Source organism: Procambarus clarkii, chromosome 45 (assembly GCF_040958095.1).
Source record: "Procambarus clarkii isolate CNS0578487 chromosome 45, FALCON_Pclarkii_2.0, whole genome shotgun sequence".
NCBI classification, from domain to species: Eukaryota; Metazoa; Arthropoda; class Malacostraca; order Decapoda; family Cambaridae; genus Procambarus; species Procambarus clarkii.
The window spans coordinates 2,260,843-2,287,436 of record NC_091194.1 but is presented as its reverse complement, the minus strand read 5'-3'; the positions used below and the strand labels follow the sequence as shown (position 1 = coordinate 2,287,436).

General features: G+C 38.6%; 8 protein-coding genes across 8 annotated transcripts; 5 read left to right on the top strand and 3 right to left on the bottom strand.

Moving 5' to 3' along the window:
* LOC123769920 (cuticle protein 19.8-like) lies at positions 1-995 on the top strand. The gene is made up of 3 exons (XM_045761356.2): positions 1-27; positions 251-379; positions 687-995. Exons 1-3 carry the CDS (start codon positions 13-15, stop codon positions 942-944), a joined length of 402 nt encoding a protein of 133 aa, XP_045617312.1. The 5' UTR covers positions 1-12; the 3' UTR covers positions 945-995.
* Positions 996-3,685: 2,690 nt separating this feature from the next.
* Positions 3,686-4,626, top strand: LOC123769918 (cuticle protein 7-like). The gene is made up of 3 exons (XM_045761354.2): positions 3,686-3,691; positions 3,915-4,061; positions 4,369-4,626. The coding sequence occupies exons 1-3, from the start codon at positions 3,686-3,688 to the stop codon at positions 4,624-4,626; spliced, it is 411 nt and encodes a 136-aa protein (XP_045617310.2).
* Positions 4,627-7,440: 2,814 nt separating this feature from the next.
* On the top strand, positions 7,441-8,456 carry LOC123769919 (cuticle protein 7-like). The gene is made up of 3 exons (XM_045761355.2): positions 7,441-7,482; positions 7,698-7,826; positions 8,144-8,456. Exons 1-3 carry the CDS (start codon positions 7,468-7,470, stop codon positions 8,417-8,419), a joined length of 420 nt encoding a protein of 139 aa, XP_045617311.1. The 5' UTR covers positions 7,441-7,467; the 3' UTR covers positions 8,420-8,456.
* Positions 8,457-11,547: 3,091 nt separating this feature from the next.
* On the bottom strand, positions 11,548-12,349 carry LOC123770144 (cuticle protein 7-like). Its single transcript, XM_045761814.2, has 2 exons — positions 12,152-12,349; positions 11,548-12,001 (listed from the first exon to the last, which is right to left on the bottom strand). The coding sequence occupies exons 1-2, from the start codon at positions 12,338-12,340 to the stop codon at positions 11,678-11,680; spliced, it is 513 nt and encodes a 170-aa protein (XP_045617770.2). The 5' UTR covers positions 12,341-12,349; the 3' UTR covers positions 11,548-11,677.
* A 3,150-nt stretch (positions 12,350-15,499) lies between these two features.
* On the bottom strand, positions 15,500-16,736 carry LOC123769915 (cuticle protein 7-like). The gene is made up of 3 exons (XM_045761350.2): positions 16,716-16,736; positions 16,103-16,255; positions 15,500-15,952 (listed from the first exon to the last, which is right to left on the bottom strand). Exons 1-3 carry the CDS (start codon positions 16,719-16,721, stop codon positions 15,539-15,541), a joined length of 573 nt encoding a protein of 190 aa, XP_045617306.2. The 5' UTR covers positions 16,722-16,736; the 3' UTR covers positions 15,500-15,538.
* A 1,949-nt stretch (positions 16,737-18,685) lies between these two features.
* On the top strand, positions 18,686-19,380 carry LOC123769917 (cuticle protein 7-like). Its single transcript, XM_045761353.2, has 2 exons — positions 18,686-18,865; positions 19,007-19,380. The coding sequence occupies exons 1-2, from the start codon at positions 18,695-18,697 to the stop codon at positions 19,346-19,348; spliced, it is 513 nt and encodes a 170-aa protein (XP_045617309.2). The 5' UTR covers positions 18,686-18,694; the 3' UTR covers positions 19,349-19,380.
* Positions 19,381-22,725: 3,345 nt separating this feature from the next.
* LOC123769916 (cuticle protein 7) lies at positions 22,726-23,463 on the bottom strand. The gene is made up of 2 exons (XM_045761352.2): positions 23,279-23,463; positions 22,726-23,130 (listed from the first exon to the last, which is right to left on the bottom strand). Exons 1-2 carry the CDS (start codon positions 23,447-23,449, stop codon positions 22,789-22,791), a joined length of 513 nt encoding a protein of 170 aa, XP_045617308.2. The 5' UTR covers positions 23,450-23,463; the 3' UTR covers positions 22,726-22,788.
* A 1,722-nt stretch (positions 23,464-25,185) lies between these two features.
* Positions 25,186-26,468, top strand: LOC123770145 (cuticle protein 7-like). The gene is made up of 3 exons (XM_069301141.1): positions 25,186-25,211; positions 25,707-25,877; positions 26,032-26,468. Exons 1-3 carry the CDS (start codon positions 25,206-25,208, stop codon positions 26,407-26,409), a joined length of 555 nt encoding a protein of 184 aa, XP_069157242.1. The 5' UTR covers positions 25,186-25,205; the 3' UTR covers positions 26,410-26,468.
* Positions 26,469-26,594: the final 126 nt, after the last annotated feature.

Below are 26,594 nucleotides of genomic sequence, written 5' to 3'. Positions count from 1 at the left end.
CCTCAGCTGAATATGAACACCATGAAGGTAGGCTTCCACATCGCTGTTGGCTGACGTGATCCTGCGGCTTTCTACCAAGACAATGTCTAATATATGACATAATGATATAATGCTATTAATAAAAAATATTTGTTAAAAGTCAAGAAAACGAAAAGTAGAAGTGTACAAATGTTTAAGTTTCTTTCAATAACAAACGATGTCCATGTGTCATGATCAGAGTTATTTTATATATTAATCTGTCATCCTACAGGTTATTGTTGTCTTGAGTCTTGTTACAGCTGCTCTGGCAGCCCCATCCAGACTCCAGGCCTTCCCCGGCCCAGTTCCTGCTCCATACTACCGACCAGTTCCTGCCTACAGGCCACAGCCGCTCTTCAAGGTAACAAAGAACATATCAATATTCTAAAAAAAGAGCTCCAAGTTTTCTTTGTTATATATAAGTAATCTTCACTCGTTTATGAGATTTATAGAATTATTAGTTATTGTGTTCATACACAAACATTTTTAATAGAGATATTTACAAAGTGATATATACCTTGTGGTGTACCCCACTTTATGGTATATATATACACAAAATAGTTTCTAAAGTCCTGTGAACTACCAGTAAGTCAATAAGCAGTTTGGTGGCCTTAATACCCTTCTATACGTTGATAGACCTTACTAAATTAACCTATTTACACCCACAGGTTCCTGCACGCTACAACTTCGGCTACTCCGTCAACGACGACTACTCCGGCAACAACTTCGGTCACCAGGAGACTCGTGACGGCTACGACACCAAGGGGTCGTACTCCGTGCAGCTTCCCGACGGTCGAGTGCAGCAGGTCACCTACACTGTCAATGGTGACTCCGGCTACGTGGCCGAAGTCACCTACTACGGAGAGGCCAAGTACCCTGCATACAGGCCCGCCCCGGCCTATACCCCCGTCCCAGTGTATGGTTGAGATGCTCAAAATGACCATGTAATTGACGATTAGATTATATTTATGCACTAAATAAAAGTCGTAAGAAACTCAAACTTTCTTTAGCTTCCATTACGTGTTTTATCTCTATATAATATTTTGATGGAAAAAGACAGATGCATTTGCACTGAAGAAAATCACGAGCCGTTTGGAGGTGGGTAATTACAGACCCGTGTCGTCCAATTACTGGCCAAATTTTCGACACAATAAATTCACAAGAAATTATACTTTTGCGATAGAAAAACTCAGACGGTAATGATAATAGGGTATATATATATGTTACAAATGGGACAAATATACAAATGAGAGGCAAAAATTTTGTGTACTGCGATGAAGTTAACATTTTAAGAATGAAGTTTAATTCTTTAATAACCATAAGAAGTTATGTCTTGAACCAAGCAAGCAAAAGCAGCTAAGAAACTGACAGCCCTAAGGCACGTTTCGAACGTTCTCAACAGCAGGAGTTGCAAAACATAATGCGAATCACACGTTCTTTCCCATATTGGGAATACACCGCTCTCCTGGATAGTTACCATCATTTATTTGAATTCTGAACAAGATCAAGAACCAAGCAAGAAGACTTTCTCTAGTTTTGACCTATTCTGCTTGAACTGGGCAATGCATCAGAGGTTACAACACTAGAGTAGTTTTGATAGCCTCATCATTATGTATAATATCAATGTTCTCAGGATTCTTCACCAGGCCCGACTTCGTGTCCCACCAGAAGCTGGGATCCACAACACAAGGCGCTCAGTCATTGGCAACCTAAGCCTGGCAGCGCCATTCCTACGAGCATCACTCCTGGAATATGTTTTCTAAACATGTACAAATCCATATAATAAATATAATCGACCGTGAAGGCTCTGGTGTTCATGTACATATTTTGTTTGAAGATTAACAATAAATACAATTTATTCCTGACTTTAATCTAATAATGGGTTCATAATATAAATTAGTTTCTTAGGTCAGGCGTCAGAGAAGTTGATGCAAGATAACAGATATTAGCTTGCAGTTTCATTAGGAATATTAGCATTATTACACCTCTTCATACTTTCTTCCAGATGAAGCAAAGGTTGTTTTGTTTACAAAACGTTTACAAAACACGTTTTATAAACAAAACGTTTACAAAACACGTTTTGTAAACGTGTCAATGTAAGACCCATTTTTCAGTTCCGGTTCCTACTTGGTAGGAATCCACTGTTTACTTTGCAACCTGGGAATCCTACTGTAACCTGGGATTCTTCAGGTCGGGGGCACAGCACCCCAGCTGTATATTCCACCTTTGGTGTGATCAGAATCTCAATATAATCTTTCATTTCTGTCATATAATTTAATGCTAGCCTTAATCTAGCCCACAGTGAGAGTGCTAATTACTCGCTTAAATTTTTATCATGTACACGATTCTTAAATATGTTATCCTAAGTGTTGTATACCAAAAATAATATCTTTATACCATACAATGGTTTCATTAAATTGCACCTTTCGAGTTGAAGATTATTACCCATCTTGTAGTACATCAGATCGTTTTATCTCTCATTTTAGTTAAATATTATATTCTCTTGATTGAACGCTGAGTTATTAATAGGGTCCATATCAGAACCTAAAAATAAAATCTAATCTCATAATAATAATGATAATATTAATAATAATAATAATAATAATAATAATAATAATAATAATAATAATAATAATAATGAGAAAATCAACAAGAGGCATCAGGATTCGAACCTGCACACTGGGTGCTCCCAACCACTATAATGTGATTTCTTTTTGCAAAATAATAATACTAATAATTAGACACCATCAGAAAATAAAGGAAGTAACGATGTTTCGGTCCGTCTTGGACATTATCAATCACTAAAAAATAATATCGTCAGTAGCTTACTTTATATAATATTGCCTTACGAATATAATTTAAATACACTTGACACACATTAGGATCCAATACTGACCCTTGGGACACTCTTCTTGACATTTTTCAATATATACAATTAGGAGTATATTATATAAAAATATCAACATACGACAGATCACGAAACACTATTAAAATCTTTCGTTTTGTTAAATATATAGATTAATACGAAAATTGGGTTGTAGAATTGTTAAAATAGGTTACCAATTATCATTATACATGCAAACTTATTAGTTACTTTCAATAATTGGCTACTCCAGAACATGAGCTTGAGACGTTTGGGTGTAAAGATGACTTTCCCGCTTGTGTCAAATAAAACATTTGCAGTATAATTTATTCTCATTTTCGCGGTTTATTATGATAATTTTAATGCTATATTTGTTTCATTAATGACTTCCTCAATTCTACTTAAATACTACTTGTTACAAAAGAACTTTCATTGAAACTGGCTTCATCAATCTTTTTTAGATCAAAACAACACATGTCAATTCTTCCAACATAGATCACAGCAATAACCAAAATTTCTCAGAAAAATCATAATTAAATTACAATTTTAGCGGAAGTGATAGTCGCCCAAGCACCTTAACAGGTTGTGGGTGATAATACGTACTAGGTCACCAGAGATGGGGGCGTGGCCTGCAGTTCTGACCTTATATCCAATCCGTTCCCACCAACCATAACCTTCCCCCCCCCCCCCCCAACGATTAAAGATGTCGGGTGCCCATCATAGCAGAGGTTCCTGGTGGGTATATAAAGACTGAGGCAGTGAAGCAGGCAGCACTCTCATCTCCCTCAGCTGAATATGAACACCATGAAGGTAGGCTTCCACATGGCTGTTGGCTGACGTGATCCTGCGGCTTTCTACCAAGACAATGTCTAGTATATGACATAATGATATAATGCTATTAATCAAAAATATTTGTTAAAAGTCAAGAAAACGAAAAGTAGAAGTGTACAAATGTTTAAGTTTCTTTCAATAACAAACGATGTCCATGTGTCATGATCAGAGTTATTTTATATATTAATCTGTCATCCTACAGGTTATTGTTGTCTTGAGTCTTGTTACAGCTGCTCTGGCAGCCCCATCCAGACTCCAGGCCTTCCCCGGCCCAGTTCCTGTCCCCGGCCCAGTTCCTGCTCCATACTACCGACCAGTTCTTGCCTACAGGCCACAGCCGCTCTTCAAGGTAACAAAGAACATATCAATATTCTAAAAAAAGAGCTCCAAGTTTTCTTTGTTATATATAAGTAATCTTCACTCGTTTATGAGATTTATAGAATTATTAGTTATTGTGTTCATACACAAACATTTTTAATAGAGATATTTACAAAGTGATATATACCTTGTGGTGTACCCCACTTTATGGTATATATATACACAAAATAGTTTCTAAAGTCCTGTGAACTACCAGTAAGTCAATAAGCAGTTTGGTGGCCTTAATACCCTTCTATACGTTGATAGACCTTACTAAATTAACCTATTTACACCCACAGGTTCCTGCACGCTACAACTTCGGCTACTCCGTCAACGACGACTACTCCGGCAACAACTTCGGTCACCAGGAGACTCGTGACGGCTACGACACCAAGGGGTCGTACTCCGTGCAGCTTCCCGACGGTCGAGTGCAGCAGGTCACCTACACTGTCAATGGTGACTCCGGCTACGTGGCCGAAGTCACCTACTACGGAGAGGCCAAGTACCCTGCATACAGGCCCGCCCCGGCCTATACCCCTGTCCCAGTGTATGGTTGAGATGCTCAAAATGACCATGTAATTGACGATTAGATTATATTTTTGCACTAAATAAAAGTCGTAAGAAACCCAAACTTTCTTTACCTTCCAATTACGTGTTTTATCTCTATATAATATTTTGATGGAAAAAGACCTGATGTCATCGCACTGCGGAAAATCATGAGCCGTTTAGTGGTCTGTAATTACAGACCCGTGTCGTCTAGTTACTGGCCAAATTTTCGACTCAATAATTTCACAAGAAATTATACTTTTGCGATAGAAAAACTCAGACGGTAATGATAATAGGGTATATATATATATATATATATATATATATATATATATATATATATATATATATATATATATATATATATATATATATATATATAATACAACTGGGACAGACATACAAATGAGAGGCAAAAATTTTGTGTACTGCGATGAAGTTAACATTTTAAGAATGAAGTTTGATTCTTTAATAACCATAAGAAGTTATGTCTTGAGCCAAGCAAGCAAAAGCAGCTAAGAAACTGACAGCCCTAAGGCACGTTTCGAATGTTCTCAACAGCAGAAGTTGTAAAACATTATGCGAATCACACGTTCTTTCAAATATTGGGAATACACCGCTCTCCTGGATAGTTACCATCATTTATTTGAATTCTGAACAAGATCAAGAACCATGCAAGAAGACTTTCTCTAGTTTTGACCTATTCTGCTTGAACTGGGCAGTATATCAGAGGTTACAACACTAGAGTAGTTTTGATAGCCTCATCATTATGTATAATATCAATGTTCTCAGGATTCTTCACCAGGCCCGACTTCGTGTCCCACCAGAAGCTGGGATCCATAAGACAAGGCGCTCAGTCATTGGCAACCTAAGCCTGGCAGAGCCATTCCTACGAGTATCACTCCTGGAATATGTATTCTAAACATGGTCAAACCCATATGATAAATATAATCGACCGTGAAGGCTCTGGTGTTCATGTACATATTTTGTTTGAAGGTTAACAATAAATACAATTATTCCTGACATTAATCTAATAATGGGTTCATAATATAAATTAGTTTCTTAGGTCAGGCGTCAGAGAAGTTGATGCAGGATAACAGATTTTAGGTTGCAGTTTCATTAGGAATATTAGCATTATTACATCTCTTCATACTTTCTTCCAGATAAAGCAAAGGTTGTTTTGTAAACAAAACGTTTACAAAACACGTTTTGTAAACGTGTCAATGTAAGACCCATTTTTCAGTTCCGGTTCCTACTTGGTAGCAAACCACTGTTTACTTTGCAACCTGGGATTGTAATCTGGGAATCTAACCTGGGAATCCTACTGTAACCTGGGATTCGTCAGGTCGGGGACACGGCACCCACAGCTGTATATTCCACCTTAGGTGTGATCAGAATCTCAATATAATCTTTCAGTTCTGTCATACAATTTAATGCTAGCCTTAATCTGGCCCACGGTGAGAGTGTTAATTACTCACTTAAATTTTTATCATGTACACGATTCTTAAATATGTTATCCTCAGAGTTTTATACCAAAAATAATCTCTTAATACCATACAATGGTTTCATTAAATTGCACTTTTAGAGTTGAAGATTATTACCCATCTTGAAGTGCATCAAATCGTTTTATCTCTCATTTATAGTTAAATATTATATTCTCTTGATTGAACGCTGAGTTATTAATAAGGTCCATATCAGAACTTTAAAAATAAAACCCTAATCGTATAATAATAATAATAATAATAATAATAATAATAATAATAATAATAATAATAATAATAATAATAATAATAATAATAATAATAATAATAATAATGAGAAAATCAGCAAGAGGCATCAGGATTCGAACCTGCACACTGGGTGCTCCCAACCACTATAATGTGATTTCTTTGTGCAAAATAAAAATAATTAGACACCCATCAGAAAATAAAAGGAGCAACGATGTTTCGGTCCGTCTCGGACATTATCAATAATTAAAAAATAATATCGTCAGTAGCTCACTTAATATAATATTACCTTACGAATATAATTTAAATACACTTGACACACATTAGGATCCAATACTGACCCTTGGGACACTCTTCTTGACATTTTTCATTATATACAATTAGGAGTACATTATATAAAAATATCAACATACGACAGATCACGAAACACTATTAAAATCTTTCGTTTTGTTAAATATATAGATTATTACGAAAATTGGGTTGTAGAATTGTTAAAATAGGTTACCAATTATCATTATACATGCAAACTTATTAGTTACTTTCAATAATTGGCTACTCCAGAACATGAGCTTGAGACGTTTGGGTGTAAAGATAACTTTCCCGCTTGGGTTAAATAAAACATTTGCAGTTTAATTTATTCTCATTTTCGCGGAATATTATGATAATTTTACTGTTATATTTATTTCATTAATGACTTCCTCAGTTCTACTTAGATACTACTTGTTGCAAAAGAACGTTCATTGAAACTGGCTATATCAATATTTTTGGCATTTATTTAATCCTTTTTTTTTTAGATCAAAACAACATATGTCAATTCTTCCAACATAGATCACAGCAATAACCAAAATTGTGCAGAAAAATCATAATTAAATTACAATTTTACCGGAAGTGATAGTCGCCCAAGCACCTTAACAGGTTGTGGGTGATAATACGTACTAGGTCACCAGAGATGGGGGCGTGGCCTGCAGTTCTGACCTCATATCCAATCCGTTCCCACCAACCATAACCTTCCCCCCCCCCCCAACGATTAAAGATGTCGGGTGCCCATCATAGCAGAGGTTCCTGGTGGGTATATAAAGACTGAGGCAGTGAAGCAGGCAGCACTCTCATCTCCCTCAGCTGAATATGAACACCATGAAGGTAGGCTTCCACATGGCTGTTGGCTGACGTGATCCTGCGGCTTTCTACCAAGACAATGTCCAGTATATGATATAATGTTATTAATCAAAACTACTTTTAAAAGGTCAAGAAAACAAAAAGCAGAACTGCACAAATGTTTAAGTTTCTTTCAATAACAAACGATGTCCATGTGTCATGATCAGAGTTGTTTTATATATTAATTTGTCATCCTACAGGTTATTGTTGTCTTGAGTCTTGTTGCAGCTGCTCTGGCAGCCCCATCCAGACTCCAAGCCTTCCCCGGCCCAGTTCCTGCTCCATACTACCGACCAGTTCCTGCCTACAAGCCACTGCCACTCCTCAAGGTAACAAAGAACACATCAGAATTCTAAAAAAATGGCTGCAAGTTTTCTTTCGTGAATTTGATAAGTTTTTTTTATAAGTTTATGAGATTCGTAGAATTAACAATAGTTTTATCCAGATGTTTATATTTGTAACCATTAACAAGGAATGTGGGCACCCCTCTTCTTGGTGTAAATATGTGTTCTTGTTTAGTGTTCACTTTGTTCAGTACTATAGTAAACATTTTGCTATTCATTAGGCAATTGCAGTGGTTTTGATAATATTCCAGAGGTTGACTGGCCTTAAGGCCAACATTAAATCAACTTATTTACACCCACAGGTTCCTGCACGCTACAACTTCGGCTACTCCGTCAACGACGACTACTCCGGCAACAACTTCGGTCACCAGGAGACTCGTGACGGCTACGACACCAAGGGGTCGTACTCCGTGCAGCTTCCCGACGGTCGTGTGCAGCAGGTCACCTACACTGTCAATGGTGACTCTGGCTACGTGGCCGAAGTCACCTACTACGGAGAGGCCAAGTACCCTGCATACAGGCCTGCCCCGGCCTATACCCCCGTCCCAGCCTACAGACCCACACCTCTGTATGGCTGAGATACAGTGTAATTGATCAAAAGATGCTTATACACCGCAATAAAAGTGTAACAATTTTAAACTTGTTTAACTTAACAGAAAGTTGCATTAAGTTTATATCACATGTTTAGAGACGCTAGTGATTCTCTTCTCCGGGCTGATATATAATAATTATATCATCATAGTAGCAATCCAGTGAGGAATGGTCATCGAGAGAGCAATATCAGGTCATCTAGAGAATAATGTCAGCTACGTAATCTAGAGAACGGTGTGAATGATCATGTAGAATACTTAGTAAATGCTTTATAATGAAAACTCTGTGAAGAGGTAAGATAATTATCAGGAGAAAGTACTAATCCTGTATGACTATATAGCACTTGGAAGAGATATATACTAAATGCTGGAGAGAGCATGTTAATTATCTAGAGAAAGCACTTAGCTACTATGATTATGCAGCACTTGGAAGGGATATGAGGAAGAACTAAGCCTTATATTCTATATAGTGACTATATAGCTCAGCACTTGGAAGGTCGATCCCCGGACCATCGGGATCGAATGCCAACCCTGCAAAAAATAAGGTCTTCACTCCACTAAAACATGCCAGGATTCATCAACATAAACTCAACCACTTACGAAGCTCATACAAATTTACGTAAGCATATCAGCTTTGTTTACATCTATTAAATTGTTTAAGAGCTTCAAAACTTAGCACTCCAGTATTGTTATTGCAACCCATACTCCAGCCAACACACTAAGTCAAATACTGACTTAGTTTTAACTAAGTGCTGTTTTTTACTTATTCAACAAACGAGCGTCTGACAGGATGAATCTCCCATACAGTATAATTACAAACTTTGTCTGAAATGTAAATTAATAATATATATTGAGTTTATGTATAGTTAGGTCTAGGTTCGGTTAGGTAAGGTGTTTTGGTTACGTTGATTTACGGAGTGTTTGCACTACAGGCTGAAGGTGAACGAAGCACGTTTCTAGTCATTGCCTCGAACATGTCTAGGTGGACTATAAGTCCACCTAGACATGTAGAGTTTTTTTCGACATGTAGAGTTTTTGTTAAGTCAGTACTTGACTTATAATTTGTGAACCAAGGAGCCCTTTGTTTTGATAATGTTTTTTTAATAATACACAAACAACCTTGTAGTGCTTCGGGACTCATAAACTGTTAAATAAATTTAAACAAAGCCACCACGATTGAAGAAAGGTGAACAGGTTTCGTAATGAGTTGCGTAAATGCTTGATAAATCCTGGCTCTGGCAAAGTGGTTGAGTAGAAAGTCCGAGAAGAGAGTCGCAGAAAGAAAAACAACCTACGAACATAAATATCATTAAAACATCAGCAGCCAGTGGACTCAAGCAGCTGCTGCCATCTTGGGTCAGATATTACCAATTGTAAAGACGTTGAATCGTGAACATTTTGTCATGGTGACCAAAATTATAGCAATCACATAAACTATCCTCACGACAAGTTCTTGATAAAACATGAGGGCTGGCCAGGGAACATGAGGAGTGACCAGGGAATATGAGAGTGGTCAGGGAACATGAGAGATGAGCTTGGAACAAGCGAGGCGAGCAGGGCAACATGATAAATGGCCAGAGAAAATGATTGGTGTTAGGGGAACACAAATGGGTGCTCGGGGAACATGAAGGGTGGTGGAGGAACATGGGTGGAGGGGAACATGAGGGGTGCAAATGGAAAAATTAGAAATATATTAATTCAACTCACTATATGATATATATACAGTAAAATCAGATGTAGACAGCACTGCTAACATGGCCAAGTCGGATGTGTCTTTGCGACATACATAGGTGATACTATTTTAAAATTTTGAGCTTGGATTACTATCTTTTTGGTATATAGATGCATTGAAATCTCTGGCAGTGTGGGTTATAAGTGTATTGACGATGTTTAGTAAAAAAAAGTGCTTGGATTACTATCTTCTTGGCTTAGTGGTGCATTGAAATCTCTTGCGGTTGATGTTGGACTGCGACTATCTACTTAATGATTGTGAATAAAGGAGATCTGATGGTAGATATATGACTGTATAACTCCATATGACTCAAGCATTAAAGGAACTGCTGATTGTGGCCCCATATATATATATATATATATATATATATATATATATATATATATATATATATATATATATATATATATATATATATATATATATATATATATATATATACATATATATGTGTGTGTGTGTGTGTGTGTGTATTCACCTAGTTGTGCTTGCGGGGGTTGAGCTCTGCTCTTTCGGCCCGCCTCTCAACTGTTACTAACTACTATTTTTTATTTTTTGTTTATTTTCCCACACACACACACACACACACACTCCCCCCCCCCCCCAGGAAACAGCCCGTGACAGCTGACTAACTCCCAGGTACCTATTTAATTCTAGGTAACAGGGGCATCAGGGTGAAAGAAACTCTGCCCATCGTTTTTTTGCCGGCGCCGGGAATCGAACCCGGGCCACAGGATCACGTGTATAGCGTGCTATCCACACAGCCACCGGCGCCGGTAGGATAGGTGTGTGTGTGTGGGTGTATGTGAATATAAGTTGATTTGTAATTATTTTAGAATCAGCTTCTCAGAACAAAAAGTTCCAAGTAGCACGGCAATTATGAGCTCATAGTGGATTTACCTAGCACAGAAGCGGGACACTGTATGTGACTGTATGAGCACTAGATACAAGTTTTTGCGCTACCGGATATATAGCCAGGGATGAGGTAAAGGTGAAGCACCTCGCTTATGATGCAATAAGCCCATTGCAGCTTAACACTCCTGTTTCCAAGATGGTTGGGACAATATATTGTATGTTTAGTTGTGTTCTCGTAGATAGCGGAGTGTAATTTGGTGTTAGTTGGCTGATGATAATTGGCTTGGTTTGCTTCTTGTATAATACCTCTTCAATGTCCAGTCTTCTATTGTACCTGAATTTATCAATTATTTTGGTGCAGTTTGTCAGACTATCTCTAATGACAATCCATTCACTAGGATCATCAGAGCCTCGAACAGGGAGCCCGGAAAGTAAATACAGTCTTTCTACCGAACATACTATGAGTACTCACAATAACGAATGATATTAGAGGAGCCTAAAAAAAGCAACACCCAACTAAACCTTTAAGTCTTTTTTTTTTCCTTTATTCATTTGAGAAAATTATCATTGACAAAATCATTAAGATCAAAACTCACGCATATTTGTATTTTACTCAATACACATACTTTTGCATTCACTTTTCGTGGATACAGAGCGAGTTATCCATAGACAGGGGCTGGCGTGTAGGATGGAGCAGAATCGTAGGATGGAGCAGGATGGTTGGATGGAGCTGGCTTGTAGGATGGAGCAGGATGGTAGGATGGTTGGTAGTGAGGGTACTGGGCCTCTCCCTGGTAAGTGACCTTGGCCACGTAGCCGGAGTCACCATTGACAGTGTAGGTCACCTGCTGCAGACGACCGTCGGGGAGCTGCACGTAGTACGACCCCTGGGTGTTGTAGCCGTCACGACCCTCCTGGTGGCCAAAGTCGTTACCGGAATAGTCGTCCTTCACGGCGTAATCAAAATCGTACTTAGGTGCAGTCTGTTGAAGATACATTTGTTATTTAAAGAGGATGTGTGTCTGCATCAGCTTACTTTACAAAAACTTTTATATTTTTGAATATTAACAATTTAATATATACAAAGCAAAATTGTTATTACATAGCTTCTGAAACTGTTACAGGTTACTCACATCATAGGCTGGAGCTGGATGGTAGGATGGAGCTGGGTGGTAGGATGGAGCTGGGTGGTAGGATGGAGCTGGGTGGTAGGATGGAGTCGGGTGGTAGGATGGCGCTGGGGTGTATGATGGAGTGGGGGTGTAGGTCGGGGCGGGGGAGTAACCATAGTGGGGCGGGACACCCACCACCACACCCACCATGGCTAGAGCAACAATGACCTGTGTAGAGGAACAACACATGTAAAGATCAATGAATTATGATTACCATGTTGAGAATAACATGGCCACTTATATCTGGAGGTATCGATGCAAGAATATGACAATATTTTCAGCATAATGTTCTTTTTCAATGATACAATCACTTAAAAATTTGCATCACAATGTGATGTGATAAAAAACGGATGATTGATACCATAACCGAGTAATATTGAATCCCTTTCTAATGTATAAACAGTAAAGTAACTTGTGTTAGAATATTTTATGATAATATTTGTCTCATATATATTCTAATATCAATGTCGAGCTATTAAACTGGTATTAATGGTTATGATAAATCACACAAGAATATTAGCTTCTTATCTGAAGCTGTACTTAAATTTAAATCGATGAAGAAATACTAAAGCAACGCACTCTAAATATATATATAAAACTATATCACAGGTTAGACAAATTAAAGTATTAAACTATAGAAGGAAACAAGGGTGGTGTGACTAAATCACCTTCATGTTGGTGGAGTGAGAGTACCAGTGTTGATGTTGACCAGAGCTCCAGACTTATATACCGAGCCTCTCCCGTGGTGGAGGGTGATGGGGCGTGTATAAGAGGGGGGGATGGGGCGTGTATTAGAAGGGAATGGGCGTGTCAGGCTGGTCACACTGACCACGCCCACTTTCCGAAAGATCCAACCTTGCATTTTGCCGTAAAATGTTACTGTACTCCAGAGTTATTGTGGTTTTGATATTATGTAACATGTCGATATGAAGGAATAGTGCTTTACAGACATATTTAAACAAAATAACTTTATGGTAGTTAATAATATATCTGTTCATTTTCTTTATACTTCCATGTTTCTCCTCGTATTTCCATATTTTTCCTTATATTTCCCATTTTTTTCATTTATATTTTCATATATTTCCTTTATACTTCCAAGTTTTTCCATATTTTTTTCACATTTCCACATTTTTCTCACATTTCCATATTTTCCCTTCATAATTTCATATCTTTCCTCTTGCTTCTTTATTTTTCTTAATGCTATCATGTTTTTCTTAATACTTGGATATTTTTCCCATATCATGAATAACACTACATCTCACTATATTTGTGAGATAGTGTTGTACAAAATAATCACAAAATCACGTGATTCAGTTATGTGTAAGTCCCCACATATGTAAAATTAGACTAAATTAATGAGGGAGCCCTCGTGATTCAACATATTTTCAAGGAAAATAGAATACAAAGTGAATGAATGTGTGGAAAGTAATGTTCTGTTAAACTCATTTTTAGTGCATTTTTGTTTTATTTTAATTACAAAATCTAAAACATGTTTTATGGGAATTTTATTATCCAAGTTTAGGGAGTTTTATGACATAATATTTGCAGCTGGTGCCATTTAGGCACAGTAAATGATACCATCAACAGCAACCAATAAGACGGGTTGTTGTGCTGAAGGATGCTTTTCTACGCTCACATTTTATTGGTGGAAAATTCAGTGTTGACAATTATTACAAAAGCTATACACAGGAAGGCATCAGTTGCAAGTTCCCCACACATATCTCGGATGTTCAGTGTAGCAACCATGCAAATGACGTGCTATTTAAACTCGAATCTATATGAAATTCCACTAACTGTCAGCTATGCACAAATTATTTAATTACATTTTCATAATTGCTATATTTTTTATTTATAATTTGTGCAATTTGGTTTTCAATATAAATATACATATATCACAAAGATCTCTATGGATGTGTACTTATCTAGTTGAACTTGCCTAGTTGTGCTTGACGGGGTTGAGCTCTGGCTCTTCGGTCCCGCCTCTAAACTGTCAATCAAGTAATGTACAGGTTCCTGAGCCCACTAGGCTCTATCATATCTACAATTGAAGCTGTGTATGGAGTCAGCCTCCACCACATCACTTCCTAATGCATTCCATTTGTCTACTACTCTGACACTGAAAAAATCTTTCTAACGTCTCTGTGGCTCATTTGGGCACTCAATTTCCACCTATGTCCCCTAGTGTGTGTGCTCCTTGTGTTAAATAGTCTGTCTTTATCTACCCTATCAATTCCTCTGAGAATCTTGTATGTGGTGATCATGTCCCCTCTAACTCTTCTGTCAAAATGTTCCGTTCATATGATGCCTGTGTTACCTAGCAGTAAACAGGTACCTGGGAGTTAGACAGCTGCTAAGGGCTGCTTCCTGGGGGTGTGTAACAAAAAGGAGGCCTGGTCGAGGACCGGGCCGCGGGGACGCTAAGACCCGAAATCATCTCAAGATAACTATTTAGTCTTTCCATTTCATTACAATGTTTCAACAACGTGATATTTTTGCAGATATACACACGGTAAGGGAACATGACTATACCAAAATTACATGCGAGAGTTGAACATATAAGCGTGGGTTAACCTCACGGCATTGCCCCTGCTCTAGGGAAGGAATACACCATAATCGTTGTCAACATCGAAGTATATGGTCAGGTGAAGTAAGTAATAGTTACCGATGCAGACGATGAGTCACAATAACGCGGTGAAGATATGATGACTCATATCTTCTCGACTTGATAATGGTCCAGAACGAACAGAAACCTCATCGTTTTTATATCTTGTGATGTGTGGTTTGGTCATCAATAGTTACCAAACATGAGAGTGGAAGCTCCCCCTCTGGATCAATATATTACTACCAATGGTATGCCTCTGATAATTATTTGATGAATCATTCCAAATGAGTCTTTGCAAGTAAATAGATAAGTACGAAACCGAGAAAACTACTAGGTATATAAGTTCGCCAAACATGAGGGGGAAAGTGATAGAGCACCATAATCCATGCTTACTCTTGTCCAAAGGAGTTTGACACCCAAGCCCTAAGGGATCAAGGACTTCAAAAATACCAGGGCTTTAACCATTTGCATTAAAACAACATCCATATATGTCAATATCTAAGGCAATATTTGTATATTTTCTACGGAATTGGTTATTATTCTAAATCCGTATTTCGCCAAAGCGTCTGTATGTTATACGTCTGCAATACTTTTAAGTGTATTATTGAATTATATTTCTTTTGTTTTGCTTTTCGTGGCCAATATTATGGAAGATACAATTGTATATGGGCCATACACGCGAAAATAAACATCTCGTTTTACTCGTACATTTATTACATTTCACTTCTCGTGAATGCACTCTACACTTATTCATAGACAGGAGCAGGAGTGTAGGATGGAGCAGGATGATAGGATGGAGCAGGATGATAGGATGGAGTAGGATGGTAGGATGGAGCTGGATGATATGATGGAGCAGGGTGGTAGGATGGAGCTGGCTTGTAGGATGGAGCAGGATGGTAGGATGGAGCTGGCTTGTAGGATGGAGCAGGATGGTAGGATGGTTGGTAGTGAGGGTACTGGGCCTCTCCCTGGTAAGTGACCTCGGCCACAAAGCCGGAGTCACCATTGACAGTGTAGGTCACCTGCTGCAGACGACCGTCGGGGAGCTGCACGTAGTACGACCCCTGGGTGTTGTAGCCGTCACGACCCTCCTGGTGGCCAAAGTCGTTGCCGGAGTAGTCGTCCTTCACGGCGTAATCAAAGTCGTACTTGGGTGCAGTCTGTTGAAGATACATTTATGTTATTTACAGAGGATGTGTCTGTATTAACTTTCTTTACAACTATTTATATATTTCTGAATACTAACAATTTAATATATACAAAACAGTATAATTATTAAATAGCCTCTGAAACTGTCACAGATAACTCACATCATAGGCTGGAGCTGGATGGTAGGATGGAGTCGGGTGGTAGGATGGAGCTGGGGTGTAGGATGGAGTGGGGGTGTAGGTCGGGGCGGGGGAGTAACCATAGTGGGGCGGGACACCCACCACCACACCCACCATGGCTAGAGCAACAACGACCTGTGTAGAGGAACAACAAACAATTGTCAGTATACGATGAAGAACACAATGTTGTAATCCTTTTGGTGTCTCTACGATGTTCACTAATGACCTGATTAGCATGTGATCCAAATCTAATGGAGACGAAACAATCATTCATGAAAATAATTTATTTTATGTGAAATAATGATGAAGAGAATACCCACGTTTGTCTAGATCTTATTTATATATCTGTACCCAATGTTGTAATGATGTAATAAATTACATACATAAACTGATTTCAAAGTTTCAATAAATATACATCAATAAATTATTATTTTCTGTCATTTCCATGAAGCAACTTTCCATCAATGCCTTAAGTTACTAAACACAAATAGTGCTTGAGTCAAATTACAGTGTTGTCATTGTACCATGAATGAAATATTAGAGTAATGGAGATTTCAAACTATAGGATGAAGCAAGGCTGGTGTGTGTAAGTCACCTTCATGTTGGTGGTGTGAGAGTACCAGTGTTGCTGTTGACCAGAACTCCAGACTTATATACCGAGCCTCTCCCAAGGTGGGGGTGAGGAAGGGGGGGTGTATATAATGACAGAGTGGGCGTGTCTTGCCTGGTGGTCACAGGTATACAACGCTCTCTTCCTAAGAACTTTAACCTTGCAATCTACCAACAAATATATTCGAAATTCGACCGTGTCCACAGTATTTATTATATCATCTATTTTTTTTTACCGAATTCGATATTTCTTTAATAAATATATAAATCTCTGTCAATCTACACTAAGTAATATACAAAATTGAGTTATATATTATATGATAACGAACTTAATAATGCATCCAGTTGACTGAACATAGTGTAAATATATAGACATAATTTGACAGAATACACTATATACTCAAATTTTAACAATGCTCAAATTTCCTTCACATAATTGTGTACACCTGACATACACTTAAACCCGCCTGACTCCATACTTCTCGTGTCTTGAAACTCATACTCGTTGGTTTAGAAGTAAACTTGCAGGACTCCATTGCCACGTGCACATGTATATAGAGTAGAATGGGTCCAAGCACTGCGCCTTGCGGTGCCCCACTTGTCACTGCCTTTCACTTGGACTTCTCCCTCCTCACACACAGAGATCACACTAACGTGATGCATCAAATGAACAAATCCACAAGGGCCGTGACGAGGATTCGAACCTGCGTCCGGGAGCATCCCAGACACTGCCTTAATCGACTGAGCTACGACCTTTTAACCCTGTCGTAGCTCAGTCGATTAAGGCAGTGTCTGGGATGCTCTTGGACGCAGGTTCGAATCCTTGTCACGGCCCTTGTGGAATTGTTCTCCCTCCTTGCAGTTACTATCTTCTGTCACGAATCAACTCGCACATTAGACAAAACTTACCTAATTGACAATGGCAAATTTTCCAGTTGGTATAAGAGCGTTTCCTGTGGGACAAAGTCAAGGACTTTTAGCTGTCCAGGAAGATGCAGTTTACCAATTCTTCTCTCTGCTACTCCAGTTCCGTCACCTTGTTTTCCTTTACATCATTAATTATGTATACACAATTTTTGTGCTAAATATCAGTCATTATTTGAAAATATATTACAGAGGAAGAGCAATTCATTACACCAACAAATCTATTTAATAATATTGAACCCGCGGATATTGTTTACGTCGCGAACATGTGCCATCATAGAACCTACGAAGTGGGCGTGATCTGTGACCACCAGATATGACACGCCCCTCCCTCACCTCCACTTTGGGAGAGGCTCGGTATATAAGTCTGGGGATCTGGTCAACAGCAACACTGGTACTCTCACACCACCAACATGAAGGTGATCTACCCACAAAAAGTCATGTTTTCTTCTGTAGTGTAGTGTTGCTTGTTGTTTTAGATTCAGCTCATTGGAACAAAAAGTTCCAAGTAGCATGGGCTATGGTGAGCCCGTAGTGGACTTGTAGTGTAGTTGTTAAGTAGTTATTTTGTTTATACAAAGCTTATTTATATTGATATCTTGTAGTTTAGGAATGTAAAATAATTGTTTGTCTTTGTTGTTGATTTAGGTCTATCTAAAAATAAGACAAATTAATATTTGCAATGTATAACAATTATTACAAGTGTTAAAAATCAAGATTTTATTATAAATTAATTGATTACAAGTCAGAAAACGTGATTTTTCACAAGCCTGTCAAACATTTACACAATTCAACAATTGATTTAATTTTAATTTTGTCAAAATATAATTAATCTGTCACTAATGAAAATTATTTAAAGATTAGACTTTGATGAGAGATAAATTAATCCCTTGAATCAAAAAATATAAAAACAACAATATTCTTGAATGTTTAACTCCGGTTCTCGTTGAGCTAAGTATATGTTAATCAAGTTAATCTGTTAACAACAATCAATAATCCTATATCTGTCGTTCCTCTACACAGGTCGTCGTTGCTCTAGCCATGGTGGGTGTAGTGGTGGGTGTCCCTCCCCACTACGGTTACTCCCCCGCCCCGACCTACACGCCCACTCCATCCTACACCCCAACTCCCTCCTACCACCCAGCTCCATCCTATCACCCGGCTCCATCCTACAGACCAGCTCCATCCTACCACCCGGCTCCATCCTATGATGTGAGTTACTGAACGGTCTAAGAGTTGGTCTAAAAATATTTCAGCTGCAGATATATTTAATGATACAAGTGACGCTTATAAATTTAGATGGAAAGTACTCGTATTTGGGTTTACTAATAAAGACTGTCGATGATTCCACAGGCTCCTCCTAAGTACGACTTTAATTACGCCGTGAAGGACGACTACTCCGGCAACGACTTTGGCCACCAGGAGGGTCGTGACGGCTACAACACCCAGGGGTCGTACTACGTGCAGCTCCCCGACGGTCGTCTGCAGCAGGTGACCTACACTGTCAATGGTGACTCCGGCTTTGTGGCTGAGGTCACCTACCAGGGAGAGGCCCAGTACCCTCACTATCAACCATCCTACCATCCTGCTCCATCCTATAAGCCAGCTCCATCCTACAAGCCAGCTCCATCCTACCATCCAGCTCCATCCTATCACCCTGCTCCATCTTACACTCCTGTTCCTGTCTATGAATAACTACGCAAAGTGTATTATCCGTGAGAACTGAAAACTAATAAACTTTACGATCAAAACAAAATGTTCTTATTTTTATTATTTTATCCAGATATAATGTTTAAGTTGATGCATTATTAAATAGCTTTCTTATATACACATAATATTGATTTAGAAACATAATATTAATTAAAGGGTATTATACAAAATACGGACACAGATGATACCCCAGCCACATAAAGACACATATATACATACACACCTAAATATATTTACAATGCCTGCGTGCAATGCCTACACTCTGAGAGAAAATTGTTATTGATCTGCTCAATCAAAAGTCGCCGACATTGAAGGAATTTGGGTGCAAGCCTTTGTAAGAAAGATTCAGGTGTGTGTTATGCTGCTCATATAGGTGTGCAGGTGTGGGTTATGGTGCTCATATAGGTGTGCAGGTGTGGGTTATGGTACTCATATAGGTGTGCAGGTGTGGGTTATGGTGCTCATATAGGTGTACAGGTGTGGGTTATGGTGCTCATATAGGTGTACAGGTGTGGGTTATGGTGCTTATATAGGTGTACAGGTGTGGGTTATGCTGCTCATATAGGTGTGCAGGTGTGGGTTATGGTGCTCATATAGGTGTGCAGGTGTGAGTTATGGTGCTCATATAGGTGTGCAGGTGTGGGTTATGGTGCTCATATAGGTGTACAGGTGTGGGTTATGGTGCTCATATAGGTGTACAGGTGTGGGTTATGGTGCTCATATAGGTGTACAGGTGTGGGTTATGCTGCTCATATAGGTGTACAGGTGTGGGTTATGGTGCTCATATAGGTGAGCAGGTGTGGGTTATGGTGCTCATATAGGTGAGCAGGTGTGGGTTATGGTGCTCATATAGGTGACCAGGTGTAGGTTATGCTGCTCATATAGGTGTACAGGTGTGGGTTATGGTGCTCATATAGGTGAGCAGGTGTGGGTTATGGTGCTCATATAGGTGAGCAGGTGTGGGTTATGGTGCTCATATAGGTGTACAGGTGTGGGTTATGGTACTCATATAGGTGTGCAGGTGTGGGTTATAGTGCTCATATAGGTGTGCAGGTGTGGGTTATGGTGCTCATATAGGTGTGCAGGTGTGGGTTATGGTGCTCATATAGGTGTACAGGTGTGGGTTATGGTGCTTATATAGGTGTACAGGTGTGGGTTATGCTGCTCATATAGGTGTGCAGGTGTGGGTTATGGTGCTCATATAGGTGTGCAGGTGTGAGTTATGGTGCTCATATAGGTGTGCAGGTGTGGGTTATGGTGCTCATATAGGTGTACAGGTGTGGGTTATGGTGCTCATATAGGTGTACAGGTGTGGGTTATGGTGCTCATATAGGTGTACAGGTGTGGGTTATGGTGCTCATATAGGTGTACAGGTGTGGGTTATGCTGCTCATATAGGTGTACAGGTGTGGGTTATGGTGCTCATATAGGTGAGCAGGTGTGGGTTATGCTGCTCATATAGGTTTACAGAATGTGGGTTTTGCTTATCAGTAATGTCTTTAAAATTGCAACGTCACTAATAAAGTGAACATGCAATAATATTTTTGTCTTCTTTCTTGTGAGGTTTGCTTCAATTGACACTTAAATCAATACCAATAGAGTTACAAATTTTTTGCAAATCAATAAACCAGATGTAAATAAAAACCCAAGTTATAAATAGACACCCAAATATAATTATAAATTGACCATTAATTTATGTCTTGAGGACAAACTTTTATGTTTCTCCAAAAAATTATCAACCTTCCTAAGTCCACCGATTTGCATTTCTCAATTTATTGGTGTAGATACATTGAGCATTATAAGATTTTGGCTGTTAAGAACAAAAGTATATTTGCGGGTTAGTCTGTAAGCAATAATTGCGGTCTTAACCCTATAGAGCTTGATTGGTCTTAAGCCCAACACCAGACTTGCTGATTGATCAGTATTGTAGTACCACATTATATATACATCTTGTATTACATTAATATCGGTTCACTATTCGCAGTAATATTTGCGTCTAAACCTGAGGCGCATGTGGACCGAGTTACTCCGATAATTTGTCATTTATCCATACGATAAATTAATGTTTTGACTCACATGTAGATCTTCGTGGCTTCACTTATCTCGTATATTCTTCTCGTCACAATTCTTGATAGGGAAATAGATGGGTGTTCTGAGGCGTTTCTGTGTAAAGTAGATTAACTAACCTTCAAGGCTTCGACCATCAATTCATGAAATAATTTGTCTTCAAACCTTCACAGTTATTCTCCGTTAAAATTCCAAGCACCATATTATGCATTTATCAATTGAATATTTGGAAAATTATTGTTTAATGTTATTAGCAACTGGACATTTATATTAAGTCTAGTTTTACTCACGTGATATTGAATAACATAGTTAGGGATGCCAGGGGAAACATTGTTACATAATTAAAAAAATTATTATTTAACATTTTATTACCATTCATAAATTTTCTCATTATTATCCTTACTAATATTTCAATAATAACCGTCAAGTACCCACAATTTTCCCCATAATGTCCAGTAGTAAAATCCCTCATAAGACAAAGACAACAGTAAACATCATTGCATTTTACGGATCTGTAATTGATGTTATCAGTGACGATGCAGTTTAAGAAATAGATACGATAACGACATAAAAACTATTGTATCTTAGAAGGATCCCAAAAGAATCAACCCTCTGACTCACGTAACTAAATATTTATACACTAACACTTAGAATGCAGACGATGAGTCCCAATAACGTGGTTGAAGATATGGCGACGAAACCACGCACCAGAAGATAAGGAGGCGACGACGACGTTTCGGTCCATCCTGAGCTCTTTTGAAGTCGATTGTGATAATGGTCCTCATTGGCTTGATAATGGTCCATTACGGACCGAAACGTCGTTGTCTCCTCATCTTCTGGTGTGTGTGGTTTAGTCTTTTTTACATATAGATTATACACCCAGGATACATTACTGGTGAAATGAAGACAATTGTCCAAATATGTCTGTCTTGCTTCTCTGGTAAATACCTGACCTGCTTATATGAATATTATTTTTAAAATAAAGAAGCGATTTTCTTCTCTTATGTTAGCTACATAACTCGTACCTTCATGGCCTAAGAAACCGTATTTACACCGTCCTACAAGGTCGACGACTTGGGTTAGAGATAATTACACATGTATTTTTGGAAATGTGTTCAATATATAATATGTTCAGGTATGTATGAGTATGGGACTGTTTTATAGCCACGGTTATAATGTATTATTAGTATTTCGAATACAATTTCTGTGCAATATGCTTCTAAAATAATTATGTGTATTTACGAATGCCATTTATGTAGCCATAATAAATAGGTGAATCCGGTCTAAAACAATAAAAATGTAATCTTGCTTTACTTAATAAATACATTAGATTTCACTTCTCGTGAATGCAGTTTACAGTTATCCATAGACAGGAGCAGGATGGTAAGATGGAGCTGGCTTGTAGGATGGAGCTGGCTTGTAGGATGGAGTCGGATGATAGGATGGAGTTGGCTTGTAAGATGGAGCAGGATGGTAGGATGGTTGATAGTGAGGGTACTGGGCCTCTCCCTGGTAAGTGACCTTGGCCACGTAGCCGGAGTCACCATTGACAGTGTAGGTCACCTGCTGCAGACGACCGTCGGGGAGCTGCACGTAGTACGACCCCTGGGTGTTGTAGCCGTCACGACCCTCCTGGTGGCCAAAGTCGTTACCAGAGTAGTCGTCCTTCACGGCGTAATCAAAGTCGTACTTGGGTGCAGTCTGTTGAAGATGCATTTATGTTATTTTAAGAGGATGTGACTGTATCAACTTCTTGTAAATATTTTTATATTTCTGAATATTAGTTGTTTAATATATATAAAGCAACAAACTTATTAAATAACCTCAGAGACTGTCACAGGTAACTCACATCATAGGCTGGAGCTGCATGGTAGGATGGAGCTGGGCGGTAGGATGGAGCCGGGTGGTAGGATGGAGTTGGGTGGTAGGATGGCGCTGGGGTATATGATGGAGTGGGGGTGTAGGTCGGGGCGGGGGAGTAACCATAGTGGGGCGGGACACCCACCACCACACCCACCATGGCTAGAGCAACAACGACCTGTGTAGAAGAACAATAGATATATTATTATTGATTGCTGTTATCACTTTGACACGGCAATAAAGGGTCAATATCACCCAGATTAATACATGCTACAGCTTTCTGAATACCTGAGGTAATTAACACGAAAAAAAATTTGTTTTGAAAATTATTAGTAAAGCAAATACTTTATTTTCGCAAAGTTCTAGTCTGTATAGAAACTTGCAATTGGCTCCATTGTTACAAAATGTAATTATTTGCTAGATTTGTGGACCAAAAATATTCTCTGACAAGATATTAGTTTAGATCAGTTCCTCAAATGTTTAAACGCTCGTAATACTTGTTGTGAATCAGACGAAGTTATTTTATTTACCTTCCGTTGAAATATAACTAATAACAAGCATATATATTTATGTTATTTTCTTATATGATAAACTATCAACATTCAAAAGCTATTTTCCGTGAACTGAAAACAATAAATATTGAAACCAATACACCAGAGAAGGAAGCAAAGCTGGTGTGGGTAAGTCACCTTCATGTTGATGGTGTGAGAGTACCAGTGTTGATGTTGACCAGAACTCCAGACTTATATACCGAGCCTCTCCCAAGGTGGGGGTGAGGAAGGGAGGGGGGTGTGTATAAGGACGGAGTGGGCGTGTCTTGCCTGGTGGTCACAGGTATTCAACGCTCTCTTCCCAAGGGCGTTAACCTTGCAATCTATCAACAAACATTAGTAACTTGATCATATCCATACTATTTATTAAGGCGTTTAATGCAACAATTTGATGTGTTTTTAACGAATTCCATTTTTTGCCAGTTCACGGTAAATATTTTATATATTTGTTCATTACATTGATTGATAATGTACTAAAAAGGTACATGTACTTCAGAAAACTGAATATATATATATATATATATATATATATATATATATATATATATATATATATATATATATATATATATATATATATATATATATATATATATATATATATATATATATATACACACAATGTTAAAGTCTGGTTAGTAACTGAATTGGTGTATGCATGGACTCAACTTAGTCCTAAGTTATACTGAAATCCTCCTAAAATTTTATTTTTGTCATCAGTTTCACAGCATCATAGAGCATCAATATGTTTGGCTTCATTCGCACCATCAAGATGTTTACATATGACAGAGGTTATGAGGTGGGTGTCAGTACTGTGTTACCCCCGTGTCTCTGCTCTTCGCTTAGACTTCCTATTTAATGTTAGGTGTTAACTCATCGAGTTCTGTACTACTCCTGTCACCACTGGCTAATCTTCCAACTTGTATAAGGATATTTCATGTGGTACATTACCAAAGGCTTTTGATTGTCGAAGAGGATACGGTAAGTCAATCCTTGTTTTTCCTACTAGATTGATGTAATTTTCAGCTGCTTATATTCAATGAAAATATATGCAAAAATTTTATGCACAGTTCTCAACTTTATTTTAAAAATGTTTTACAGAAAATTATAAATCCCTTAACCTAAACTAAATTGATAAATAACATTAAACCCGCAGATATTCTGGCGTGATGATGATGATGTCCTTTGATAGAGTGTTAGGTAAACGCTTTTATGAAGAAGGCGTTATCTGTGACCAACAGGCAAGACACGCCCATTCAGTCCTTACCCCCCCCCCCCCCCCCTCACCCTCCACCTTGGGAGAGGCTCGGTATATAAGTCTGGAGCTCTGGTCAACATCAACACTGGTACTCTCACACCACCAACATGAAGGTGACTTACCAACACCAGCCTTGTTCCTTGCTATAGTTTAATCCTTTCATTACTGTAATGTTTAACTCATGATACAATACCAACAATGTTTGTGATTTTTTAGAAGTATTTTTAGTATTTAATAACGCGAGAAACTAATATTTTTAGAAAGTTTTTAATGGAAAAGATGACAGAAAAACCAAATCCTGTCAACTATTTAGCTATATTGAAGCAATGGATACAAGTCATTCATGCATGTCCTTAATTAGATTATTAAAATATTTCTTATAGATATATAAACAAGATCTTGACAAACAGGAGTATTTGCCGCATCGCAAATTTTACAGGAAAAAGTTCTTTTTTCTTTAATGATTGTTCTGTTCCCCCCCCCCCCCCTTAGAGCTGGAAGACGTGCTAATCACATCGTTAGTGAACACCTGTAGAAACACCAAAGATATATTGCAATATTGTGCAAATCTTTGTATACTGACCATTGTTCGTTGTTCTTCTACACAGGTCGTTGTTGCTCTAGCCATCGTGGGTGTGGTGGTGGGTGTCCCGCCCCACTATGGTTACTCCCCCGCCCCGACCTACACGCCCACTCCATCCTACACCCCAACTCCATCCTACCACCCAGCTCCATCCTACCACCCAGCTCCATCCTACCACTCAGCTCCCTCCTATGATGTAAGTTAGCTGTGATTATTCCAGAGGTTATTTAACAGGTCAATTTCTCATTTAAATATATAATAGTTATTATAAAAAATATATATATATATTGTTATAGGAGAAGCTGATATGAACCCATCCTCTTAAAATATCCGAAATGCATATTCAACAGACTGCGCCCAAGTATGACTTTGACTACGCCGTGAAGGACGACTATTCCGGTAACGACTTTGGCCACCAGGAGGGTCGTGACGGCTACAACACCCAGGGGTCGTACTACGTGCAGCTCCCCGACGGTCGTCTGCAGCAGGTGACCTACACTGTCAATGGTGACTCCGGCTTTGTGGCTGAGGTCACCTACCAGGGAGAGGCCCAGTACCCTCACTACCAACCATCCTATCATCCTGCTCCATCCTACAAGCCATCTCCATCCTACCATCCTACTCCATCCTACAAGCCAGCTCCATCCTACCATCCTACTCCATCCTACAAGCCAGCTCCATCCTACCATCCTACTCCATCCTACACTCCTGCTCCTGTCTATGGATAACTGATAAGTACATTCACGGGAGATGATATCTGATAAATTTATGGAATAAATAGAGAATTTTGCAATTTGTAATTGTTTAACCCAGGACATCTGGTATATGCTATCCATCAAACACACAACGTAACCAAAACGTCATTTTTGCTATTAGCACATATTAATGCTGTTATGTGTGATGAACTGCTGAA